Source organism: Chlorocebus sabaeus, chromosome 16, assembly GCF_047675955.1.
Source record: "Chlorocebus sabaeus isolate Y175 chromosome 16, mChlSab1.0.hap1, whole genome shotgun sequence".
Classification (NCBI taxonomy): Eukaryota; Metazoa; Chordata; class Mammalia; order Primates; family Cercopithecidae; genus Chlorocebus; species Chlorocebus sabaeus.
This window is the reverse complement of record NC_132919.1, coordinates 76,003,992-76,026,656: the sequence shown is the minus strand read 5'-3', so window position 1 is coordinate 76,026,656 and position 22,665 is coordinate 76,003,992. Positions and strand designations below refer to the sequence as shown.

The window sequence follows — 22,665 nt, the reverse complement described above, 5'->3', positions numbered from 1 at the left end:
TGGGTGGCCGTGTTGTCTGCATCCCCAGGAATGGAAAAGGGAAGTTGGTGCCTTCCATGGAAAAGTGTTATTGCAAAGATCACAAATTCATGAGCCCAAGGCACCATCAAGGTCTCAGACAAAAGGGTAATAATGTGCTCCCATTTCAAAAGTCTACCCACATGTCACAGGCCATCAAATAGAGGGTCATCCAGAAGCATTCACCAGCTCCTGGTAACCTCCTTTTATCTCCTCAAAGAGAAAATACGCTGCTATTATACAACGGAGGGCCAAAACCACTGCTGAACCCTGTATTTTTTGAGACGGAGTTTCACTCGTTGCCCAGGCTGGAGTGCAATGGCACGACCTCAGCTCACTGCAACCTCTGCTTCCTAGGTTCAAGCGATTCTCCTGTCTCAGCCTCCCAAGTAGCTGGGATTACAGGCACCTGCCACCATGCCCAGCTACTTTCTTGCATTTTTAGTAAAGGTGACGGTTCACCATGTTGGCCAGGCTGGTCTTGAACTCCTGACCTCAGGCGATCCACCCGCCTCGACCTCCCCAAGTGCTGGGATTCCAGGCATGTGCCCCCGCGCCTGGCTCCAATGCTGAACCTTTGAAGAGCTGACCCGTTTTCTTAAAAGGGAAAGGTCCCAGGGAGAAAATGGTGGCCTTCTCTAGTGCAGAGAAAGAAAACGTCTCCAGGATGTGGGGTGCGAAGCGTCTGGGAAGTCACAGGCACGATCTTCCGAGGCTCAGCACCCATCACTGCACTCTTGGAGACCCGGAGTCTTTCCTGCTCTGCTCTGAGTCTCACTCGTTGCCTCAGGAAACAGCTCTCAGGGCAGCCCCACAGCATGGGCAGCCTGGGCCCCAGCCACACCCTCAGCACCCTGGGAAATCCCACTTGCCATGACCAACCTGGTGAAGCTGCTGCTGCAGGGCCTCGTTCTCTGTCACGATCGCAATCTGGGCCTCCAGGTCCCGGTGAACTGACCTGTACCCAAAATTAGGAGAGCCAATCAGCGTGAGACAGGGCAGGCTGCTCCCTGCCAGGTACAGCCAGAGGCCTGCGGGGAAAAGGAGACGTGCAGACAGGAAATGAGCACAGCATCTGGCAAAGTCCTCTCCACACGCTGCTGCAATCTAAGAGAAAGGCAGCCCGCTCTGGGTGCCTGGACATGAGGGGCGGCTGCAGAGCGGCGGACAGGCCACACCAGGACTCGCTCTTCCCCCCTACCCCGGCGCGGCAGGAAGCAGGAACCCAGGACCGGCGCGCAGTCTCAGCTCAACTGCTAGTCTTTGCTTCCACCACTCACACCATGGTCTTGTGTCCCAAGCAGGACGAGAAGCAGGCTTTCCCAGGGGAACATGGTGACGGCCTGCAGGACTGCTCTCATATACCCCTGCCCAGATGCCCACTGAGCCTCTCCCCAGAGAGCTCAGGGCCTCGAACCCCACTCTGAACCGCCTCTGCACATCCACACCAGCTGACACTACCTGCTAAGCTCAGAACCCGCACTGGCCATCCCTTCCTGTGAGCACCGAGAATCCTCACACGTGCTTCTCAGAAGCAGCCACCTCAGTGTGCAACAGGGCAGACGCTGAAGGACGACCACGCGACCCAAGCCAGCAGATGTGGGCTTGTCACGCGGGGTGGCTGGTAAGAACAGGTCTGCCTTGAAGGCTGCCTGCCTCACCATAGGTCCTGGGTAGGCTGTCTGTGCCCTTCTGACTGAGGGACATGCGAGTCTCCCAGACCCAGCCTCCCTATTTCAAGTTGCTGATGCACCAAAACCCTGTGAGGACAAAGGGGGTCCAGGCCTGAGACCTCTGCCATCACTGCCCACAGGGCCCAGGGACTTCCTGGCTGGACAAGGCAATGAAGGAGAAAGCTAAAGGGCCCTATAAGTTTCTGTCACACCCAGAGAACAATATCCCCTTTTGCTGGGACATGAGCCAGTCAGTATTACAGCTGGAGAAAAAGCAGGGCACGGGGTACACCGTGTGGCAGGGGGAGCCACGCTACGGGGACATTTCTGTAACAAGGCCACAGGCGTACTCAGAATACTAACATGTTACCTGAGATGACAACAGGCACAGTTCTGTGGCCCATTCCACACCTTCCCAAGGTCCAGGGCGGATTCCCACAGCCCAGCCCCCATCAGAACTACTTCTAAAAAGGCTGTTACCAAGACCTAGCATCCCAAGGACACGTGCTGCCTGAGACGCCCTTCCTCCCACAGGGCACCCAGGCTCGGCCTGAGCTCAAGACTTCCCTCCGTGCTGCCCTCCACCAGCACTAAGAATGCTTCTCCCAGAAACTCCTGCCTGATGTCAGTGTAAGCAAGTGTGTGTGGGGGTGAGAAGGTAGTGAGGGTGAGCAGGTAATGAACAGGGGTGAGCGCATGTGAGCAGGGGTGAGCGGGTAAAGAGCAGGGGTGAGCACGTGTGAGCAGGGGTGAGCGGGTAAAGAGCAGGGGTGAGCGCGTGTGAGCAGGGGTGAGCGGGTAAAGAGCAGGGGTGAGCGCGTGTGAGCAGGGGTGAGCGGGTAAAGAGCAGGGGTGAGCGCGTGTGAGCAGGGGTGAGCGGGTAAAGAGCAGGGGTGAGCGCGTGTGAGCAGGGGTGAGCGGGTAAAGAGCAGGGGTGAGCGCGTGTGAGCAGGGGTGAGCGGGTAAAGAGCAGGGGTGAGCGCGTGTGAGCAGGGGTGAGCGGGTAAAGAGCAGGGGTGAGCGCGTGTGAGCAGGGGTGAGCGGGTAAAGAGCAGGGGTGAGCGGGTGTGAGCAGGGGTGAGTGGGTGTGAGCAGGGGTGAGCAGGTAAAGAGCAGGGGTGAGCGGGTGTGAGCAGGAGCAAGCAGATTTAAGTGGTGTGAGCAGGTGTGAGTGGGGGTGAGAAGGTAATGAGACTGAGCAGGTATGAATGAGGGTGAGCAGGTGGCCCCGGGTTCCTCTGGGATGCCCTGCACTAATCCCAGCATCCCAGAGTTGCCCCTCCCCATGGGGCGTCGAGTTCTCCCCCACTGACACGCCCCTTTCAAAGGACCCGCACAATCGTCATGGTCAAGTCAACACAGTATGTAACACACACCAGGCTCCTAAAATAGCAAACGGTTTCCTAATCTTCACTTAGAGCAAGAGCATTTCCAAGAATATCTTGGGTAAGAGGTGACGAGGCCCTGCGCTTGTTCCTGTAATGGGCTCGTCTCCACCCCTCCAAGGGCCACATCAAAGCCACTTGCTGGCCTGTGTGCATCGCGCCATAAACAGGACCGCCCCGCTGGGCCACTGGCCATGCAGGCCATTCACAGGACCACAGGTGTGGGCAGGCTGCCCCCTTCCCCTGGCAGCTCTGATCCAGATGGCTCACACTGCCCAGGTTGGTCCAAGCAGAACAGCACTCGTGGCCCCTCATACACACAGCCCCCCTCCCACCCCCTCTTCCCCAGAGCATGGAGCTGGCAGAGACGAGGCGCAAGGCAGGCATCCGCCAGCCTCAGACCAGAGACAGGAGCTTCCTCCCACCTGCCGTTGCTCATTCCAACTTTTCTAATGACAAGATGAGCCTCTTAAAACACTGGGTCTGTTGAGTGTGACTTGTCCAGCTGGCTCTCCCGAGCCCACGGAGGGAACAGTGACGGTGATGAGTAGGAAGGCCACACGCCCACATGGGTGATGAGGGTTAGGCTGCTCTGTCACACCACCACGACTCGGCGTCCACCCCACAGCTCCTAGACCACAGAATCTGATGGAGAAGGTTGGAGGTGCATGGTTCTACACATACTTTTTATTTGCCAAATCCACCTAAGCACTGGCTCGGTTCTTTATGAGGCCACCTAGGGGCCAGCACTCAGAGGCAGGCAGGCCACCTCCAGTGCGCAGCTTCATCAACTGCTTCCCCATCTACTGCTCATTCTTGACCCCAAGAGAGACTGTATATGTATTTGTAGATAGTCTCTATATCTATCTATGTTTCCCATATAGAAGGAATAAGGGTTTTTCAGCAGGTGAGTGCCCAGGATTAGAGGTAGCTCACGTTTTTTTTTTTTTTTTTTTTTTTGAGACGGAGTCTCGCTCTGTCACCCAGGCTGGAGTGCAGTGGCCAGATCTCAGCTCACTGCAAGCTCTGACTCCCAGGTTTACGCCATTCTCCTGCCTCAGCCTCCCAAGTAGCTGGGACTATAGGCGCCTGCCACCTCGCCCGGCTAGTTTTTTGTATTTTTTAGTAGAGACGGGGTTTCACCATATTAGCCAGGATGGTCTTGATCTCCTGACCTCGTGATCCACCCGTCTCGGCCTCCCAAAGTGCTGGGATTACAGGCTTGAGCCACCGCGCCTGGCCAGCTCACGCTTTTAACCTACCTGAGACTGCCCATCAACTTCCCCGCCAGACTTACTTGCACTGCAATCTTTCTCCATCAGAAAGAAAACGACCACAGGCCAGCCTGATGCCCTCTGCGGAGCCCTAAGGAGACAGCATGAGTCAAGCACCTGCCAGGTCCAGAGATGCCACAGGGTGCTGCTGCGAGATGCCCATACTCCAGCATGCCCCACAGGCCAGGGCAGCTGGGAACAATGGTGTTTCAAGATCTCAGCTCACAAGTCAGGAGTTTTAGCCATTGGTCTGTGTCCTGAGGACAACTGGGAAGTTTCCAACTGGGGAAGGGGAATCTAAAAGCCCTTTTGGAGGTCAAGGCTGCAGTGAGCTAAGATTACCCCCACTGCACTCTAGCCTGGGCAAGAGAGAAACACTATCTCCAAAAAAAAAAAAAAAAAACCGGAGACCTTTAGGTTCTGTTTCATCTCCCTCACTCTAGGCCTGAGCAGTCTGGAGCTCTGGTCAGACCTGCACCACCAGTCAGGATGTCAGGCTGTGTATACACTGGGCTAAGACTATCAGGCTTGGGACTCACTGTCGGGAAATCTGTTTCCCAGTACGAGGCCATAAACTGGTTATCACGCCCGACTCTTCATCCCAGGGCCTGACATCTTTACAATTCCAGGAACCATCCGATTAGGGAGACCTGCAGCAGGAACCATAGCGTGAAGAGGGAAGCAGCAGCCCTCTGCAGACCAAGTGCTTCTGGGAGGGCACTGACTGCTGGCAGTTCATGGGGCAGAGAGAAATGCTGCAGCCCTGGGTGCCAGAGAGGGCAGGGTGCAGGGGAGGCAAAGGCGGCTGCTACTCCACAAACACTCGTTATAAAGCAAGTGTCGCGGGGACACCAGAGGAGGACCTGGACTGGAGTTGCAACTTACGCTGCCTCCCAGTTCTAGGCCCCCTCTTCAGAAAGGACGCCTGCCCCTGCTCTTCTGCAAAGTCACTCTGCCCTGTGGAAGGCTGATCCAGGCCTCAGGACTCCTGGCCTCCATGGCAGCGCTCCCTCAGCACTCGCACCGTGACTTCTGAGCCCTTTCCAACAGGCCCTGCCCACCCTCCAATCTCAATGCCCACCACTCCCAGCGCCCCTGCTGTTTTGCAAGCCTCGTGTGGTCGAGGGGCTTCTCATTTCTGTCCCCTCTGCCACGACACTCCGGCCCCAGATGATGGCATGGACGCTCCCTCTTCATTCAGGCCAACTGCCCGAGCCCGAGTGTCTGCTCCTCAGAGAAGCCCTCCCTGAGCCCCCTTGTAACAGACCCTGCAGCAGCCTGGAGCCTTCTCTTGCGCTGCTCTTCGTAACTCGTTCCCTGATATTTGTAGAGATGTATCTGCTTATTATCTGCTTTCCATCAAACTACAAGCCTTAGGAGGGCAGGGAGTTAGTCTGTCTGGTACCCAGTGATCCATTCCCAATGTGCCGAATGATGCCTGGGACACAGTTGGTACTTGTTAAATATCTGTTTGAATAAAATAAACAAACTGAGAGTAATAATGTCTCTCCCAAAAAAGGTCAAATTAAGTGTTAAAAAAGCTCTGAAGGCCAGGCACAGTGGCTCACCCCTGTAATCCCAGTACTTTGGGGAGCCAAGGTGGGCAGATCACAAGGTCAGGAGTTCAAAACCAGCTTGGCCAACATGGTAAAACCCCATCTCTTACTAAAAATACAAAACTTAGCTGGGCATTCTGGTGCGTGCCTATAATCCCAGCTACTGGGGAGGCTGGGGCAGGAGAATGGCTTAAACCCAGGAGGCGGAGGTTGCAGTGAGCCGACTTCATGCCACTGCACTCCAGCCTGGGTGACAGAGCAAGACTCCCTCTCAAAAAAAAAAAAAAAGCTCTGAAGTTTAGGTTTTATTTTATTTTAAGACAGAGTTTTGTCTTGTCACCCAGGCTGGAGTGCAACGGCGCAATCTCGGCTCAATGCAACCTCCGGCTCCTGGGTTCAAGCGATTCACTCGCTTCAGCCTCCTGAGTATCTGGGATTACAGGTGGCTGCCACCACGCCCAGCTAATTTTTGTATTTTTAGTAGAGATGGGGTTTCACCATGCTGTCCAGGCTGGTCTCAAACTCCTGACCTCAGGTGATCCACCCACCTCTGACTCCCAAAGTAATGGGATTATAGGCGTGAGCCACAACTGCACCTGGCCTATTTTGTTTTTGTTTTGTTTTGTTTTGTTTTTGAGATGGAGTCTTGCTCAGGCTGGGGTACAGTGGCGCGATCTCAGCTCACTGCAACCTCTGTCTCCTGGGTTCAAGTGATTCTCATGCCTCAACCTCCCGAGTAGCTGGGATTACCGACATGCGCCACCACACCCGGCTCATTTTTGTATTTTTAGTAGAGACAGGGTTTCACTATGTTGGCCAGGCTGGTCTCAAACTTCTGGCCTCAGGTGATCCGCCCACCTTGCCCTCCCAAAGGGCTGGGATTATAGGTGTGATCCACCGTGCCAGGCCTCTGCAGTTCTAAGACAGAAGTGCACGAACATTTTAAGAGTACATGCATGAACATGTACTCCTCCCTCAAGCGCCCCCACAGTATTCTGCAATAAATCTCACAGGATTCTCAGACTCCAATAAAAACACGGAGAGGACAGAAGATATCATAGTCTTATCCTTGCAGCATAAGCGCTCGCCTGCTCTGACATTAGTATTAGTACAGCTCTGAGAAACTGTAAGCGCCCACAGGCTGGTGTGTGTGCTCAGCCTGAAGCGAGCAATTTGCACCGGCACAGCACCCCTACCACACCCACTGGGTGCCCAGGGGAGAGCCGCCTCACGTGTCGCCTAGGCAAACAGGGTGGGGCTGCCCGCCTCTCGCCATCAGTTCACCTTTGGGCAGAATGCCAACTGGCCTATCAGAAAGGCAATAAAAATAGTGACATTCTCACAACCATTAACAGACTTCCCTGTCAGCATGAGCCAGAAATCTCTTAATCCAACACCTTGCTCTGCCCTAGCCACCCACATTGTGTTGTTAATGCCAGAATACTGCATCTAGAAGAAACTGAAGTCAACATGTTAAAACTCATTTTCTGATCTTCCTCATGAAATGCACGCCGGAGGGCAGAGCCCATGTCCCAGCAGATGGACACAGCCTGGTTCAGCACAGCATGGCTCCTGCCTGAATGTGGTAACGGGATGGGCACCACCCGCTCTGTCCCTCACCTCTCCACGGAGCAGAAAGATGAAGAGAGACATGAGAACTGGCTTGACACAGTTCATACTCAGCCTCCCCTGAAGCTGCCTCTCAAGACCTCGAAGTGAGCTTACTGGCACCCAGCAGATACCACACTTTCAATGGCTGACAAGGCCGGACTGCTCCTGCCTGCACCCCACCCCCGACCAGAACCAGGTTTGGGAAGGAAAGCTCAGCACCCATCCAGATGTGTCTGCAGCAGCACAAAGCACTTCCTGTTAAGAGTCCAAATTCTACCCCAGCTCCCAGAACCTTGTCCCACCACACCTACTGGGCGAGGAGCGAGGGCCACGCAACAGGAAACTGACAATCATGAATCAGAGGAACTGCCACCTACCTGAGATCCAACCCAGATGCCCACCCTGCCCCACCTCCCATAGCCAAGGCGATGCAGGTGAAGAGGCCTGGCAGCACTTTCCTTCATGACCAAATCAGCGCAACAAAACTAAAGGGAGCAAGGCCAGAGACACAGCACCAAGGGATCCAAGACCCCCACCCCACTCCCTTCTGCCAATGTATTCGCTCAGGGACACGCAGTGGCCCTCGGCCCCCGGTGTGATTTCAACCTCCACGCACCCCATCAGGTGCCTCACCTGGCCTAGGAACCGTGCGGTTATTTTACAGCAAGTCAAACACAAGCCCCGTTCCCCGTGTCCTCCTGACAATCCAGAGCCATCCCCTGACTGCACAGGAAGGAGACTAAGCCAGGCCCCTCAGCTGTGGCCACAGGTAAATGTGGACTCAGAGCCAGGCTTCTAGACTTCAAGTCTAGTAATCTCGACGCCAAATCACACTTGCATGACTTCTCCTGAGTATTCTAAATAGGCTCCCTTTACAAAAATCCAAATAAAAATTAATAGATAAACCATATTGCAAAAGGAGTCTCTAGTGCTTGCCTTTAAATAGTTGAGGGTTCCTCTGGTTCTTAGAAACAGCTCAATTTATTGAAATGTGATAGAGATACATGACAGATTGACAGATAAAATATGTTAAGAAATCAGCACAGTACGCAAAAGAGGTGTATCAGGCTGTTGAACGATCGGCAGATGGTTACCACACAAGAATCTTTCCAACAAGGCATCTAAGCAACTGCCAGACAGTCCTGGCAGTACTTGACAACACACAAAACACTAAAGAAAAAACGCCAGCCCTCTGAATTTTCTGTCACCAGACTGCACTGAAATCCACTGGCAGCTGCTGAGCCACGGGGTCATTTCACATGAGAAGGTGCCTCTTCCCCCCACGCTGCTCTTCTTTGCATCACTACACTCATGGGGCCACCAGCAAGTTCAACACAGTCACTCCGCAAAGCCTCTTGTTGCCTGGCTCCCAGAGGAGTGCTGTGCTGACAGCAGAGTGCTGTCTGAGGGGCGAGGATCTGGAATCCACAGTCCTGGCTTACCCGCCTCTGCCCAAGGGCTTCTGGGAGCAGGAGGAGCTGAGATCAGCCCAGGCCTGTCCTACAGGAGCCTGGGTGAGGGAGTGGAGGTATCAGCGCATAGCCACCGGCAGGAATTTTCTGGGGCCCAAACACAGACACACCCGAAGAGGCACATAGCCTGTACCCAGCAAGCGCCATGCAAAGGGTAGACAGTCAGGAAATGGTCCACTAGGCCAGCCATCCAAATCCACAAGCAACCTGCGGCTGCCCACTCATCTCTCAACCTGACACAGGCTGGTCTGGAGGAAGTGACCATCAAAAGATGGGCCTGAAGAGGTGATGACTTAAGATCCCACTGGCGACACAGCCACTGAGCAGGGAAGGACCCTCGCCCCTCACTTCAGCATCAAGTGACCTCTGACCTCTGGTTCCTGGCTTTAGGATGAAGCCCCTCTGCTCAGCAGCAGCCCCCTCCACGCACCATCCATCCCTCACCCACCTCTGCCAACTCTCCCCTATATCCCATCCCCCACACGGGCACATGCCCTGGGATCCAGCTGTAAGATCATCCCCAATTTCCCACTAGTCCGGCACTCCTGGGTTGCAGGGAACGCACCCCACCCCCACACACACACCACCCACACCAGGGCAGGAGAGAGGGAGAGGCAGAAGCACACCAGTCCGGGAAAAGGCAAGACGCACCGGAAAAGCCGGTTGGATGTTTCTGTTTCAGCGGTAACTGGGGAGTCAGCTCACGTTTATCAAAGCCGCTTCAGGGAAATAACCGGTGGCAGAGTCAGAAGCTACAGGCCAGGAGCCCCCCACCCTCCAGGCTGAGTTAAGGGGCCTCCTCATCGTTCCAGCACAGTGCAGTTGAGGAGAGCAATGCCTAGTCACTCCTCTGCAGCTCCCCAGCACACAGCAGTATGGGTCTGAGGCCTCCCCAAAGGTCAAAGCTGCCCCACTGGCCAGCTCTTTCAGTACCCCATCCCTAGGTACTGTTGTTATTCCCAGAAGTAATGCCAATCCAAAATTACTTCCCACACCTGCCACAGGCTGGGGCCACCTGCCCTGAGACACTGACCACCAGCCTGGTTCAGTCACCACACATGCCAGAGATGGGCCCTGAAGGACAGCGTGGCAGTCACTTCCCGCACCAAACAATGCTACCTGCCTAGACAGGCCTGTGGGCCTCAAAGCAGCACATGGGAAGCCCTGGACAGGCCAGAAGCTTCCCATTCCAAGCCGGGAGAGTTCTTAAGGCTAGGCATAAGAATCTACTCAGGGCGTTTTTCAAACACCATGGTGGGTTCAATCCCCACAGAGCTGGATGAAGGTCTAGGGGATCCTGGGCTTCAGTTTGTTTTTTTGGTTTTTTTTTTTTTTTTGAGACAGAGTCTTGCTCTGTCACCCAGGCTGGAGTGCAGCGGCACAATCTCGGCTCACTGCAAGCTGTACCTCCTGGGTTCTCACTATTCTCCTACTTCAGCCTCCCAAGTAGCTGGGACTACAGGTGCCCACTACCACGCCCAGCTAATTTTTTGTATTTTTAGTAGAGACGGGGTTTCACCATGTTAGCCAGGATGGTCTCGATCCCCTGACCTCGTGATCCGCCCGCCTCGGGCCTCCCAAAGTGCTGGGATTACAGGTGTGAGCCACCGCGCCCAGCTGGCTTCAGTATTTCTTACAATGCACCCCCCCCCCGCCCGTTGAAAAACATTGGTTTAAAGAAAACAAAAACAAACCACCTGAGCATTGGAAGATCCTCAAGTCTCAACAACACAGATGTGTGCCCACAGCAGTCCACAGCCTAGACCCCACCCGCGGAGGCCTCCCACTCGCTCAGCTCTTCCGAAAGCCACTAGGACCAAGACAAGAGAATGAGCAAAACAGGCCTCCAGACTGCCCAGGGAGAAGCTAGAAAAGCTGCAGGCTGTACTCATGGCGCAGGGGCCTCCAGGTACCATGTCCCCTTCTCTAGACAGACTAGCCCCGGGATTGGGGGTCCCCAGTGTCAGAAAGGAGTTATGGTCCCGCTACTAGAGGCGGGCACCCTCCCAACATCAAGAGGCCATGGGGTAAGCCCACTGCTAAGCACAAGGTTTCCAGCATGTTGTACCCATGTCTCGGAGGAGCTGCCCCTGGGATTCTGCCCCATTTCGGCTGCTCCGCCAGATACCTGAGAGGGATAAACATACAGTGCAGAGTGTGACCCTCTTCCTACCACCCACCACCAGCAAGACTGTGCACAGAGCCCGCATTTCCTCAGCTACGGGGAAAAAGGGCAGACACTGGCATATAGGGAAAAAACCAAAGGCAATAGTGAGGAAAAGACAGGAAAACTGGGTTGCTGATGCCAAAACAAATGATCCCTAATGAATCCTCTTTCTCCCTGAAAAAGGCACTGCCAGCCAGGCGCAGTGGCTCACGCCTGGAATCCCAGCACTTTGGAAAGCCGAGATAGGTGGCTCACAAGGTCAGGCGTTCAAGACCAGCCTGACCAACAGGGTGGAACCCCATCTCTACTAAAAATACAAAAATTAGCCAGCAGGATGGTGCATGCCTGTAATCCCAAGCTACTAGGGAGGCTGAGGCACAAGAATCACTTCAATCCAGGAGGTGGAGGTAGCAATGAGCTGAGACCACGCCACTGCACTCCAGCCTGGGCAACAGAGCAAGACTCCATCTCAAAAAAAAAAAAAAGTTGCCAACAAGCAGGAACTCTGACCATCAAGACAAGGCTAAGGGCCGGATGTGGTGGCTCACGCCTATAATCCCAGCACTTTGGGAGGCCAAGGCGGGCGGATCCCCTCAAGTCGGGAGTTCAAGACCAGTCTGACCAACATGGAGAAACCCAATCTCTACTAAATATAAAAATGTACGCCGGGCGCGGTGGCTCAAGCCTGTAATCCCAGCACTTTGGGAGGCCGAGACAGGCAGATCATGAGGTCAGGAGATCGAGACCATCCTGGCTAACACGGTGAAACCCTGTCTCTACTAAAAATACAAAAAAAACTGGCCGGACGAGGTGGCGGGCACCTACAGTCCCAGCTACTCGGGAGGCTGAGGCAGGAGAATGGCATAAACCCGGGAGGCGGAGCTTGCAGTGAGCTGAGATCCGGCCACTGCACTCCAGCCTGGGCGACAGAGCAAGACTCTATCTCAAAAAAAATAAAAATAAAAATAAAAAAGTAGCCAGGTGTGGTGGTACAGGCCTGTAATCCCAGCTATTCAGGAGGCTGAGGCAGGAGAATCACTTGAACCCAGGAGGAGGAGGTTGTGGTGAACCAAGATTGCGCCATTGCACTCCAGCTGGGGCAACGAGAGCAATATTCCGTCTCACGGCTAAGGCATGTTCCTCTCTCCATCTCTTAGGAGAGGTTACGTCACCACATCTTTACAACAGCCACCAAATGATGTGACCATATATGGTCTTTGATGCATAAAAGAGACGGATTTTACACAACTGAAATTCACTTCTGGGGAGGCAAGGCAAGCAGACCACTTGAACTCAGGAGTTCAAAACCAGCCTGGGCAACATGGTAAACTCCCATCTCTACAAAAATACAAAAGATTAGCTAGACGTGGTGGCACACGCCTGTAGTCCCAGCTACTCAGGAGGCTAAGGTGGGAGGACTGCTTGAACCGGGAAGTGGAGGCTGCAGTGAACTGAGATCATACTACTGCACTCCAGCCTGGCAAACAGAGCAAGACTGTCTCGGAAAAAAAAAAAAAATCCACTTGGGGAGATGAATGCTCTCCTCTCCCCAAGTCATGGGACAGCTATGCTGTGCCTGCAAGGGCTGCTGGGAAGGTAAGAAGGGAGAAGTGCAGTGCTCTAACAGGCAGGTGCCAGGGCTCCCCCCCCCCCGCCCGTGCTTGTGGCTGTCCCACGCTGGGCCGTCCTCCAGCCAGCCGCTGCGCACCTTTGGCATGGAACGTCCAGCCCCTCCGCCAGTACTCCTGCAGCCGGACCCGCTCCTGCTGTCCCAGGCTGCACACCTCACTGTAGAACTGCCGCTCGATGTGCACATAGGCCGCTGGGATGGCGCCAGCCACTCCCTTGGCCCCAAAGAAGCCATTCACCTCTGGTGAGGCCAGCAGGATCTGGTACTCAGCCCGAGTGCCCAAGACCAGGTCCATGTAGGCCTGGGTCAGGTTGAAGTAGCCAGTGGTGAGGTAGACCTTTGCACCACGCTCCGCCTCAGTCAACAGGGTCTCAGTGACAATCTCATCGATTTGAATCTCGAAGGGCTTCATCTGAATCAGCGGATAAATCCAGGTATCAGGGGCTGGTCTGCGATCCCCAGCAGCTGCTGCATCTTCCTTGGTCAAAAGGGAGTTGCTGTGGAAGGTCTGGGCATGCAGCATCTGCTGGCGGGTCCTGGCTGAGTTGATCACATCCATGACCCTCTTATTGGCTGCCTTGCAGTACTCGGCCTGGTCACCTAGAGGAAGACGTGAGAGAGGAGTGAAGGGAAGAGAAAGAAAGGATCTAGATTCTGCCCAGCTCAGGGGATGGGGCATGTGACAGGCAGGTGCAGATGCTACAACTGGATGTTCACTGAACACACACTGAGTGGGCCCAGGACCTCAAGCCCAGAGCGAGGCTCCTCTGGGGATACAGTTTGCCCAAGACAAGGGCCTGGCCCACAGCAGCCCACACTCAGGCAGAAGTGAAAGGCATGTCAACCTATCAGTCCAATTACAAACAAGTTTAAACCCAGGCAAGACAAACTGACGGGGAGAAATCAGGATAGTGGTTACCTTGGGGGTAATTCCTTGCAGGGGCACATACAGGGGGCCTCCAGGAAGCAGGTCCACTAGGAACAGGTTCATGGCTGTATACTTACGACTGGCGCTCGGGGTGCATGTTCTACTTCAATAAGGAAGCTCAGTCAAATAAAGACATACAAGTATAACCAAAAAGGGAGCGTGCGTATTCCACAGATGGGGTCACAGGGAAAGCCTTGGATAAACACCATCAGCTTGGATAAGCACATCACCATGTGGGAAAGCTTCCCACAGCAGTGACAGCTCCTGGGAGAGAGGAAGAACGGGCAGGCTCAGGCTCCATGGGGTGCCCTTTGTATTCGGACAAGACACTGGTGACAGGTAACCATGCTGACACACTGAACAGAAAGATGCTACTATCAGACAAGACAAAGCTGAGAATTAATGAGTTAAGCACCCAACTCAAGAAGACAGGGGAAAGAAACAACAGAATTTAACCATGAATACAGTATAGGGAAGCAAAAATAAAGAACAGGCCAGGCACAATGGCTCACGCCTATAATCCCAGCACAGCACTTTGGGAGGCCGAGGCAAGCAGATCACCTGAGGCCAGGAGTTTGAGACCAGCCTGGCCAACATGGTGAAACCCTGTCTCTACCAAGAGTACAAACATTAGCCAGGTATGGAGGTGTATGCCTGTAACCCCAGCTACTTGGGTGGCTGAGGCTGGAGAATCACTTGAACCTGAGAGGCAGGGGTTGCAGTGAGCTGAGATCGTGCCACTGTACTCCAGCCTGGGTGACAAGAGCAAAAAACTCCATCTCAAAAAATACATATATGTGTGTGTGTGTGTACATATATGTGAGTGTGTGTGTGTATGCATATATACACACAAATAAAAGAATAGAAATTACTAGAATGAAAACGATACAAAAATGGAGAAAATCAACTGTCAGAAAGTCGATTGTCTGACAAGGACTGACAAGACAACAAGGCTTTGGCGAGGCTGATGAGGGAAGTGAAACAGGGAAGGAGGGCTGTCCCGGCTCATCCTGCCGGCTTGCACGGTCTGAGTTGAGAGCAGGGACAGACACTCGGTGCCTTTCAAGGCTGGGCTCCAGAACAAAGAGAAGGACCAGCCCGTGCAGGAATCTGGACTGTCGATGCCAGCGCCCTCCGGGGAGAAAGGAGTCACACTGCCGCACGCTGGACGGGGCTGCCGGAGGGAGGAGCGCCGGGGCCCTGAGCACACCCTGAACCTCTCTGTGGACTCACATTCTCCCAAGCACAGCTGGGCTCGAGTCTCCCCACTCCTGCTCCGAGCGCGCTGGCTCTCATCCTGGCCTAAGCACGGCCCGTTTTCTCTCATATCCATGCCTGGCCCGTTACATTAGACCAGGGATCCAAATACATTTTCTTTAAGGGTCAGATGGTAAATATTTTAGGCTTTCTGGGCCAAAAGGCAGAGCTGAGGATCCTAGGCAGGCACTCAGCAAGAGAGATGCAGAGCTCCACAAGCTCTTTATGGATGAAATTCAAAATACACCAGTAGTAACTGAGCATGGCGGCGGGCAGAGCACCACACCATCACAGTCAGGCTCTGAGGCCCAGGGCTCCCCTAACACAAGGACAGGGCTTCCACCAGATGGCCCACTTAAATGCTTCCATTCTAGGTCCACAAGACGCAGAGAGTTCTTCTCCCAACAAGGTCCAAGTTCAGCTCCTCCTCCCCAAGTTCAAATCCAGCAAATTCAGCAGCAGCCCTCTAAAGGCCATGGGGGAGCCACAGCCACAGGAATCACAGGAATGCAAATGGCCTGGAACACTCACGCCAGGACCTGCCTGGATCCAGTGGGCAGATCTGAGAGCTCTTACACTTTACTTTCCAGGCAGGGGCCACAGAGCTCAAGGGAGCTGGAAGTCACAGGCCCAAGTGATAGGCTTGGGGAAATGGGCCCTAGGCGAACAGCCGCTGGCCTGGTTGCTTCCTGTGGTGCAGGGCAGGCTCCTGGGTCACTGGCCCAGGCACACGTGTTCATTGCTGAGTAGCTACTTGTTAACTGCATCCTGACCTGAGTGTGTCACCCGCCCCCGCTAGTTCACCTGAGACCTGGGTCACCAGGACACGCCGCTGCATACCCTTGCCTGAGTCCTCCTCACCTGCATCTTCCCGCCCTATAGTGCAAACCTGAGTGATCCTGCCTCATGAGTAGGAGTCCCAAGCCCACACTCCCACCTTCCTGGGCTGGCTCTCTCACCCACAGAGCATGACTGATGGCCAGTGAGTCACATCTGTCTGGCTTTTTTAAGGCCAAAAGCAGAATGAAGCCCTCCCACCCAAGATCCCTATGCCTGTGGCAAGGCCACCCAGAGGCGTGCTCTCCTGGGCCCTCACTCCACCCCACCCACAGCCACAGAAGGGTGTCAGCGGCAGCCCCTACCTTTGTAAGGATGCACCATCCCATCCACCACCTGCACCGTGTCGTCCCCCTGCAGCTGCAGGGACACATCCCCCACCGCGTCCACCAGCTCCGTGAAGAAGTCGGCAATCTCCACACAGTCCTGCAGGAACACGTAGCGGTCCTGGCGGTTGGTGAAGTAGGAGTCACTCAGGTTTGCACTACAGGGATGGAAGACGCAGGTTCTCAGGTGAACTAGCAGGGGGGTGACAAACTCAGGTCAACATGCAGTTAACAAATAGCTACTCAGCAATGAACACGTGCAAGAGACAAAGCCAGAGTCAATCCAAGGTGACAGAGTGAGTGACCCACAGGCTCCTCCTCTCAAGAAGCTGACAATCTAGCTGAGAAGAGGAGATGCAGACACAGAAAGTCAGCTAACCACGCAGGGCTTTTGTTTGCTTGTTTGTCTTGAGACAGTCTCATTCTGTCGCCCAAGATGGAGTACAGTGGTATGATCTTGGCTCCCTGCAGCCTCCGCCTCCCAGGCTGAAGTGATCCTCCTGCCTCAGCCTCCTGAATAGCTGGGGTTACAGGCATGCACCACTACACCCAGCTAATTTTTGTACTTAGAGACGGGGCTTCACCACGTTGGCCGGGCTGGTCTTGAACTGCTAACGTCAGGTGATCCCTCTGCCTCAGCCTCCCAAAGTGTGGGATTACAGGCGTGAGCCACTACGCCCGGCCCATGCAGGGCTATTTATCAGTGCCCATGTTTGTTTGTTTTCTCTGTCCCACTAAGTGACAGCTGCCACTGGTACCGTCCCAGAGCAAGGATGCAATCAAGGGCTTTCTCTGAGCACCAGCAACCCAATCCTGGTCCCACTGCCGAGGGGAGGGCCTGTGAAAGGGCCCACGTTTATCAACCCAAGGACCTGGACTTCCAGGTCTGACTCTTGTTTATTTTTCTGGCTCTGTCTACCTGACAAAGTGACTCATCCTCTCTGATCTGTTTCCACATGTACACAGTGAGGAAAATACCACAGAGGGTCACTGGGGGTGGGAACAGACAACACACCTGAGTGGCCAGCACATGCTAAGTGCCCAATCAACACTGGCTTCCAGTCAGTCCCTGGGGGTTTCCAGCCTCAGTGGCAGAGACAGTGCCAGGGAGGTGCTGCGGGTGCACAGCAACCAGACCTACAAGCGGGTTCTCCAAGGCTGAGGGGAACGGATTTCCCACTGTTCCTATTCCACTGCCCTCCAGCCTGCAGAGCAGGAAGGCAAAAGCACCGGCGGTGGGAGGCACTCACCCGCTCAAGATGACGCTGTTGTCGAAGAGATACACCTTAATGTGCTGCAGGCCAATGGTCTCGTTGAAGCGCTCAGGGATGAGGAGCCGGAGCAGGCCGCGGAGGTGCGGCGTGTGAAAGAGGGAGACTCGGACCTGCTCTGGGAACCTCTGCAGAAGTGGGAGCAGCATCGTGCGGGAGTTCTTCCGGCCTGAACACAGGATAGAGAAAGCGGCCGTTGACTCACAACAGGAAGGCATCCTGCCTCCAGTGAGGAGCCACCACCACGTGGCCTCGCCTTCACCTGCGCTGTCCACCTGAATCATTCACACCAACTGGGGCTACTCCTAGCCAGGGGACTCCCGAGTCAACCTCTGTCCTGTATGCTGGCCACATCTCAGGCCTGGAGTGCTCAGCATGGCAGATGCCTGCTCTTTTTGCCACCCAGCACCCATTCACCCTTCTCCTGGTAACTGCACCCAACCTCCTCCTGGGGCACTACCCCACCCACTCTCAGCATTTCTGCTCTGGGAGACGACCCTACCCACCTTGCCCCTCACCCCCAGCTCCATGGGGGAGCACACAGGCCTGGGCTGGACCATTTGGCACAGTCCAAGCTCCCGGCTGGGCATGCCACCGTCAGGCCACTCAGGAACTTTGACCGAATTCTCAGGAAACCAGACTCTTTCAAAGGACAAGGTATCATAGGGAGACAAGCCTAAGCCACCAGGGGTCACCACACAGAGCCTGAGAAGGAAGCCAGGCCAAAGAAAACAGCTACGGGATGGATCCTGGCGACACAGCCAAACCCCAAATCACAAGCCACCCAAAGCAGATCAGTCACAGGAGTCCAAAAAAGTCTTTTTGCCTAAGGCAGTTTTTCAAGAGACAAAGTCTGGCTACATTGCCCAGGCTGGACTCAGCCTCCCAGGCAGGTGGGACCACAGGGCATGCCACTGACTCGGCTCCTGCCTAAGCTGATTTTAGTTGGGCTTTCACTCACTTGCTGTAGAAAAAAATCCTAACTCACACAATCAGGCATCCTGGGCCAGCTTGGATGATCTTCAAATAGCCTTGTCTCTGCCTGGGGACGAGGGGGTGACAGTAACTCCTCTTGGAACTGAGGATCTGACACAGGAAGCATGAGGGGCCAGGCGTGCATGCCACCTACCTCGGGAGCCCCGCGTGAAGTCTAAGAGAATGGAGACCTTGAGATTTGAAGGAAACTTTGCTTGGAGTGACTTTTCTAGAGTACTTTCCAGGCAGTCCACCTACCAAGAAAGAACACAGAAGAAGAGAAGATTAAGACCCAAAGAGGTGTGTGTATTTAAAGAAAAACAAAACGCCCCATCGGCTGGTGCTCTCATCATCTTCTCCAAAGACAGGTTTGTGCCATCAGCACTCGGACACCAACACCACAAAAACTCTCTGTCTGAGAGCCCCTTCTTGATCATCAGAAGCAGCACCCAGGGGCCCTGATCGGCCCAAGCCTCCAGGAATGGAAGGGGACCTGCAGGCAGAGGCGTGCTGCCTGACAGCCAGCCCATGCCACCCTGGAAACACTACACCACCAGGTCCCACGTACATTTCAACACAGACAGTCCTCACAGACAAAACAAACAGTGCCCTCCACGTAAAGAGCACTTAGTAAATATTTGCCAAATGAATGAAGCCAAGACACGGCCTGCCCACTGGCCACTCTCCGCAGTGCAGACATTCCATTCTTCTCGCGTGAGAACACACAGGCTCCCAGGCTTGGAGTGGAGGGTATATCCTTAAAAGAGAGGGAGGCGGCCAGGCGTGGTTCCTCACGCCTGTAATCCCAGCACTTTGGGAGGCCGAGGTGGGCAGATCACCTGAGGTCAGGAGTTCAAGACCAGCCTGACCAACATGGAGACCAACATGGAGAAATCCCATCTCTACTAAAAATACAAAATTAGCCGGGGTGGTGGCGCATGCCTGTAATCCCAGCTACTCGGGAGGCTGAGGCAGAAGAACCGCTTAAACCCCAGAGGAGGAGGATGTGGTGAGCCAAGATGGCACCACTGCATTCCAGCCTGGGCAACAAGAGCGAAACTCTGTCTCAAAAAAAAAAGAAAAAAAAAAAGAGGGAGGCCTCCTTCTTAGGAGAGGCAGAGAGGGGAGGATGGCTCATATGAACCCATTGCCCCTCCCTCTCCACACTCCAATCCCTATAGCTCCCACCTGTAACTCTGAACAAGGACAGACCAAGAAACGGCACTAACTCTGGGCAATGGGCCCATCCGTTTCACTATACAGAGCGGAAAGCAATCCCAGGAGACCAAGAGAAAGACGTGATCTCATTCACAGACTCACTTCAGCTGAGCCTCAGCTCCCGCCACGCACCAGAACCTGTGCTGGCCCCAACAGCTCATACAAACCTGGGGACTGCTGGCTCCTTCCCACCCACCTATCTCACTGTAAGTGACAAGGATGGCACAACAGCAAGTCCAAGGGGAACGAGGCTGGCCGCAGCCCTGGCACTTGACACCAGCCCGTGGCAGAACCAGCCAGCCAGCCCAACTTGCACTCAGGTCCGTTTGTCCAGTACAGGGTCAGAGAGCCTTTTGTGTAAACAGCCAGAGAGTAAATATTTGGAGCTTTACAGACCAGATCGGCGCTGTCACAACTACCCAGTTCTGCCGCTGCAGCATGAAACTGACCACAGATAATAGGCGAATGAGTGTGGCTGTGCTCCAACAAAATTTTATTTACCAATACAGAAATTTTAAGTTTTCGTAAGTCATAAAATACTATTTTTTTCTTTCCCAATTATTTGAAAATGTAAAAACCATTCTTTCTTAGCTCACAGGTCACACCGTAACAGGTGGCAAGTCAGATTTGGCCTGCAGGCCACAGTCAGCCAAGCCCTGAACTGGCAGACAGAGCTGCCTGGGACCCTGTGTGAGTAGGAGGACACTGCCAGTGAGGCCAAGAAGGCCCAGACCAGGCCTCCCCACGCTCTCCTCACCAGGCCCTCCCCACACCAGGCCCTCCCTGACATGCCCACATCTGGGGCAACAAAAATAAGAGCTGGCTCTGACATGGAGGCCAAGGAAAGGCAGCTCCACACCAACTCTATGGCACAAAAAGCTGTGGCACGTTGAGGCCCATTCACTACTGCTGCCAGGACCATCCCCCACATAAACCTTACCAGTTCCTGTTCCAAAGGACCTGTCCCCAGGTAGAGGGATGCCATCACGACCCGCCTCTTGGCCACTCTTATCTGCCCCTGAGAGAGGAGAAAAATCCAAAATTCAAATTTATCATTTTCATGGTTCACTAAGAAAATAGAACCCTTTGACCTGGCAGGCAAATCCTACTCCAAGTTGAACTATCCTATGTCTTTGCCAATTAATATTTAAAGCAAGCTAGAAACGTGTATGGTAACCTCCCAAATAAGTTCCCACAATCCTTAAAAGAAAAAAGCCTGCAAGGCCGGGTGCGGTGGCTCACGCCCGTAATCCCAGCACTTTGGGAGGCCGAGGCGGGCGGATCACGAGGTCAGGAGATCGAGACCATCCTGGCTAACACAGTGAAACCCCGTCTCTACTAAAAATGCAAAAAATTAGCCGGGCGTGGCGGCGGACGCCTGTAGTCCCAGCTACTTGGGAGGCTGAGGCAGGAGAATGGCATGAACCCCGGAGGCGGAGCTTGCAGTGAGCTGAGATCACGCCACTGCATTCCAGCCTGGATGACTGAGCGAGACTCCGTCTCAAAAAAAAAAAAAAAGAAAAAAAAAGAAAATAGCCTGCAAAGTAAAGTCAAGTCTAGGCCAACTATAAAATGCAACACGGCCATTAAGAAGAATGAAGGCAGGCTGGGTGTAATGGCTCACGCCTATAATCCCAGTACTCTAGGAGGCCGAAGCAGGCAGATCGTTTGAAGCCAGGAGTTCGAGACCAGTGTGGCCAACATGGTGAAACCCTGTCTCTACTAAAAACATAAAGATTAGCCAGACCATGGTGGCGCGGGCCTGTAATCCCAGCTACTCAGGAGGCTGAGGCAGAAGAATCACTTGAACCCAGGAGGCAGAGGTTGCAATGAGCTGTGATCACACCACTGCACTCCAGCCTGGGCAACAGAGCAAGATTCTGTCTGGAAACAAAGAAGAATGAAGGCAATCTATGCACACTGCCACGAATGTCCACAATGGATTGCTGAGCCAAAAGCAAATGACCTGTGCTCCCACCTCTTACACCTCACTCCTGCACAAAGCATGCAAGCGTGTGCACATGTGCGTGTGTGTGTGTGTGTGTTTGTGTGTCTGCAGAAGCATGGAGAATACACAGCAAACTGTCCTCCAAAAAGCAGAGCTCAAAGGAAGGGGAGTACGGACACAAACCTGCCCTCTTTACCTTCTACCCATCTGCCCAGTTTCCAGTGTCCATATTCAGCATGCATCACTCTTGAAATGTAGATGTACAGGTATACAGACATGTGAGCAGAACACACCAGGGCCCCAAGATGACACCCCAAATCAGTCCTAACAGCCAGGGGCCTCTCCCTAGCAGTCCCACCCCAGAGAAGGAGGCAGGGGTACAAAGAATGGCAGTGCTACCAAACCAGGTGAGAGGGAGGCAGCTTCACATCTACCTGCTTCTCTATCAGAAGGAACATCATAGCCCACCCTGCATCGTCAACACAGGAAGACAGGCAACTTGACTAGACAGAAACATGAACAATCACTAGGAAAGGCTTCCGGACAAGGAAAAAACAAAGCAACTTCCCAAGGTTGCTATTTCCTTTGTTTTGTTATGAATTAAAATAGATGTTTGTGGGGGTAATGATTATAAAGAAAGGGAAAAATAAATAAGGTATAAGACGCCGGGCGTGGTGGCTCACGCCTGTAATCCCAGCACTTTGGGAGGCCAACGTAGGCAGATCACAAGGTCAGAAGATCGAGACCATCCTGGCTAACACGGTGAAACCCCGTCTCTATTAAAACAAAATACAAAATATTAGCCGGGTGAGGTGGCGGGCACCTGTAGTTCCAGGTGCTCGGGAGGCTGAGGTAGGAGAATGGCATAAACCTGGGAGGTGGAGCTTGCAGTGAGATGAGATCGAGCCACTGCACTCCAGCCTGGGCGACAAAGCGAGACTCCGTCTCAAAAAAATAATGAAAGAAAGACAGAAAGAAAGACAAAGAAAGAGAGAAAGACAGAGAAAGAGAAAAAAGAAAGATTGAGAAAGAAGGCATAAGACAATTTAGCTCAGGCAACCAAAGCATATCTGACTGTTTACTACAAGACACCAGGTCCTACAGATGTAACAAAGGCAT

General features: G+C 53.8%; 1 protein-coding gene and 1 non-coding gene across 6 annotated transcripts in view; both read right to left on the bottom strand.

Annotated features, from left to right (window-relative positions):
• The window catches only part of PGS1 (phosphatidylglycerophosphate synthase 1), a 48,037-nt gene that overhangs the window by 8,454 nt on the left and 16,918 nt on the right, over positions 1-22,665 (bottom strand). For 3 of the 5 annotated variants that reach the window (XR_005238750.2, XM_008013100.3, XM_008013103.3), the window contains exons 3-8: positions 20,539-20,616; positions 18,535-18,634; positions 17,385-17,574; positions 16,114-16,292; positions 12,865-13,386; positions 901-1,049 (exon numbers count right to left, since the gene is read on the bottom strand). Coding sequence is in view for 4 of the 5 variants with exons in the window: in XM_008013100.3 (XP_008011291.1) it covers positions 901-1,049; positions 12,865-13,386; positions 16,114-16,292; positions 17,385-17,574; positions 18,535-18,634; positions 20,539-20,616 (1,218 nt within the window). In the remaining variant the exon portion in view is untranslated. The remainder of the gene's footprint in view (positions 1-900; positions 1,050-12,864; positions 13,387-16,113; positions 16,293-17,384; positions 17,575-18,534; positions 18,635-20,538; positions 20,617-22,665) is intronic. The other 2 variants (XM_008013107.3, XM_037993445.2) reach the window with 2 other exon arrangements.
• On the bottom strand, positions 16,859-16,987 carry LOC119622221 (small nucleolar RNA SNORA30/SNORA37 family). The gene has a single exon (XR_005238892.1). It is a non-coding gene; the product is annotated as a small nucleolar RNA SNORA30/SNORA37 family (small nucleolar RNA).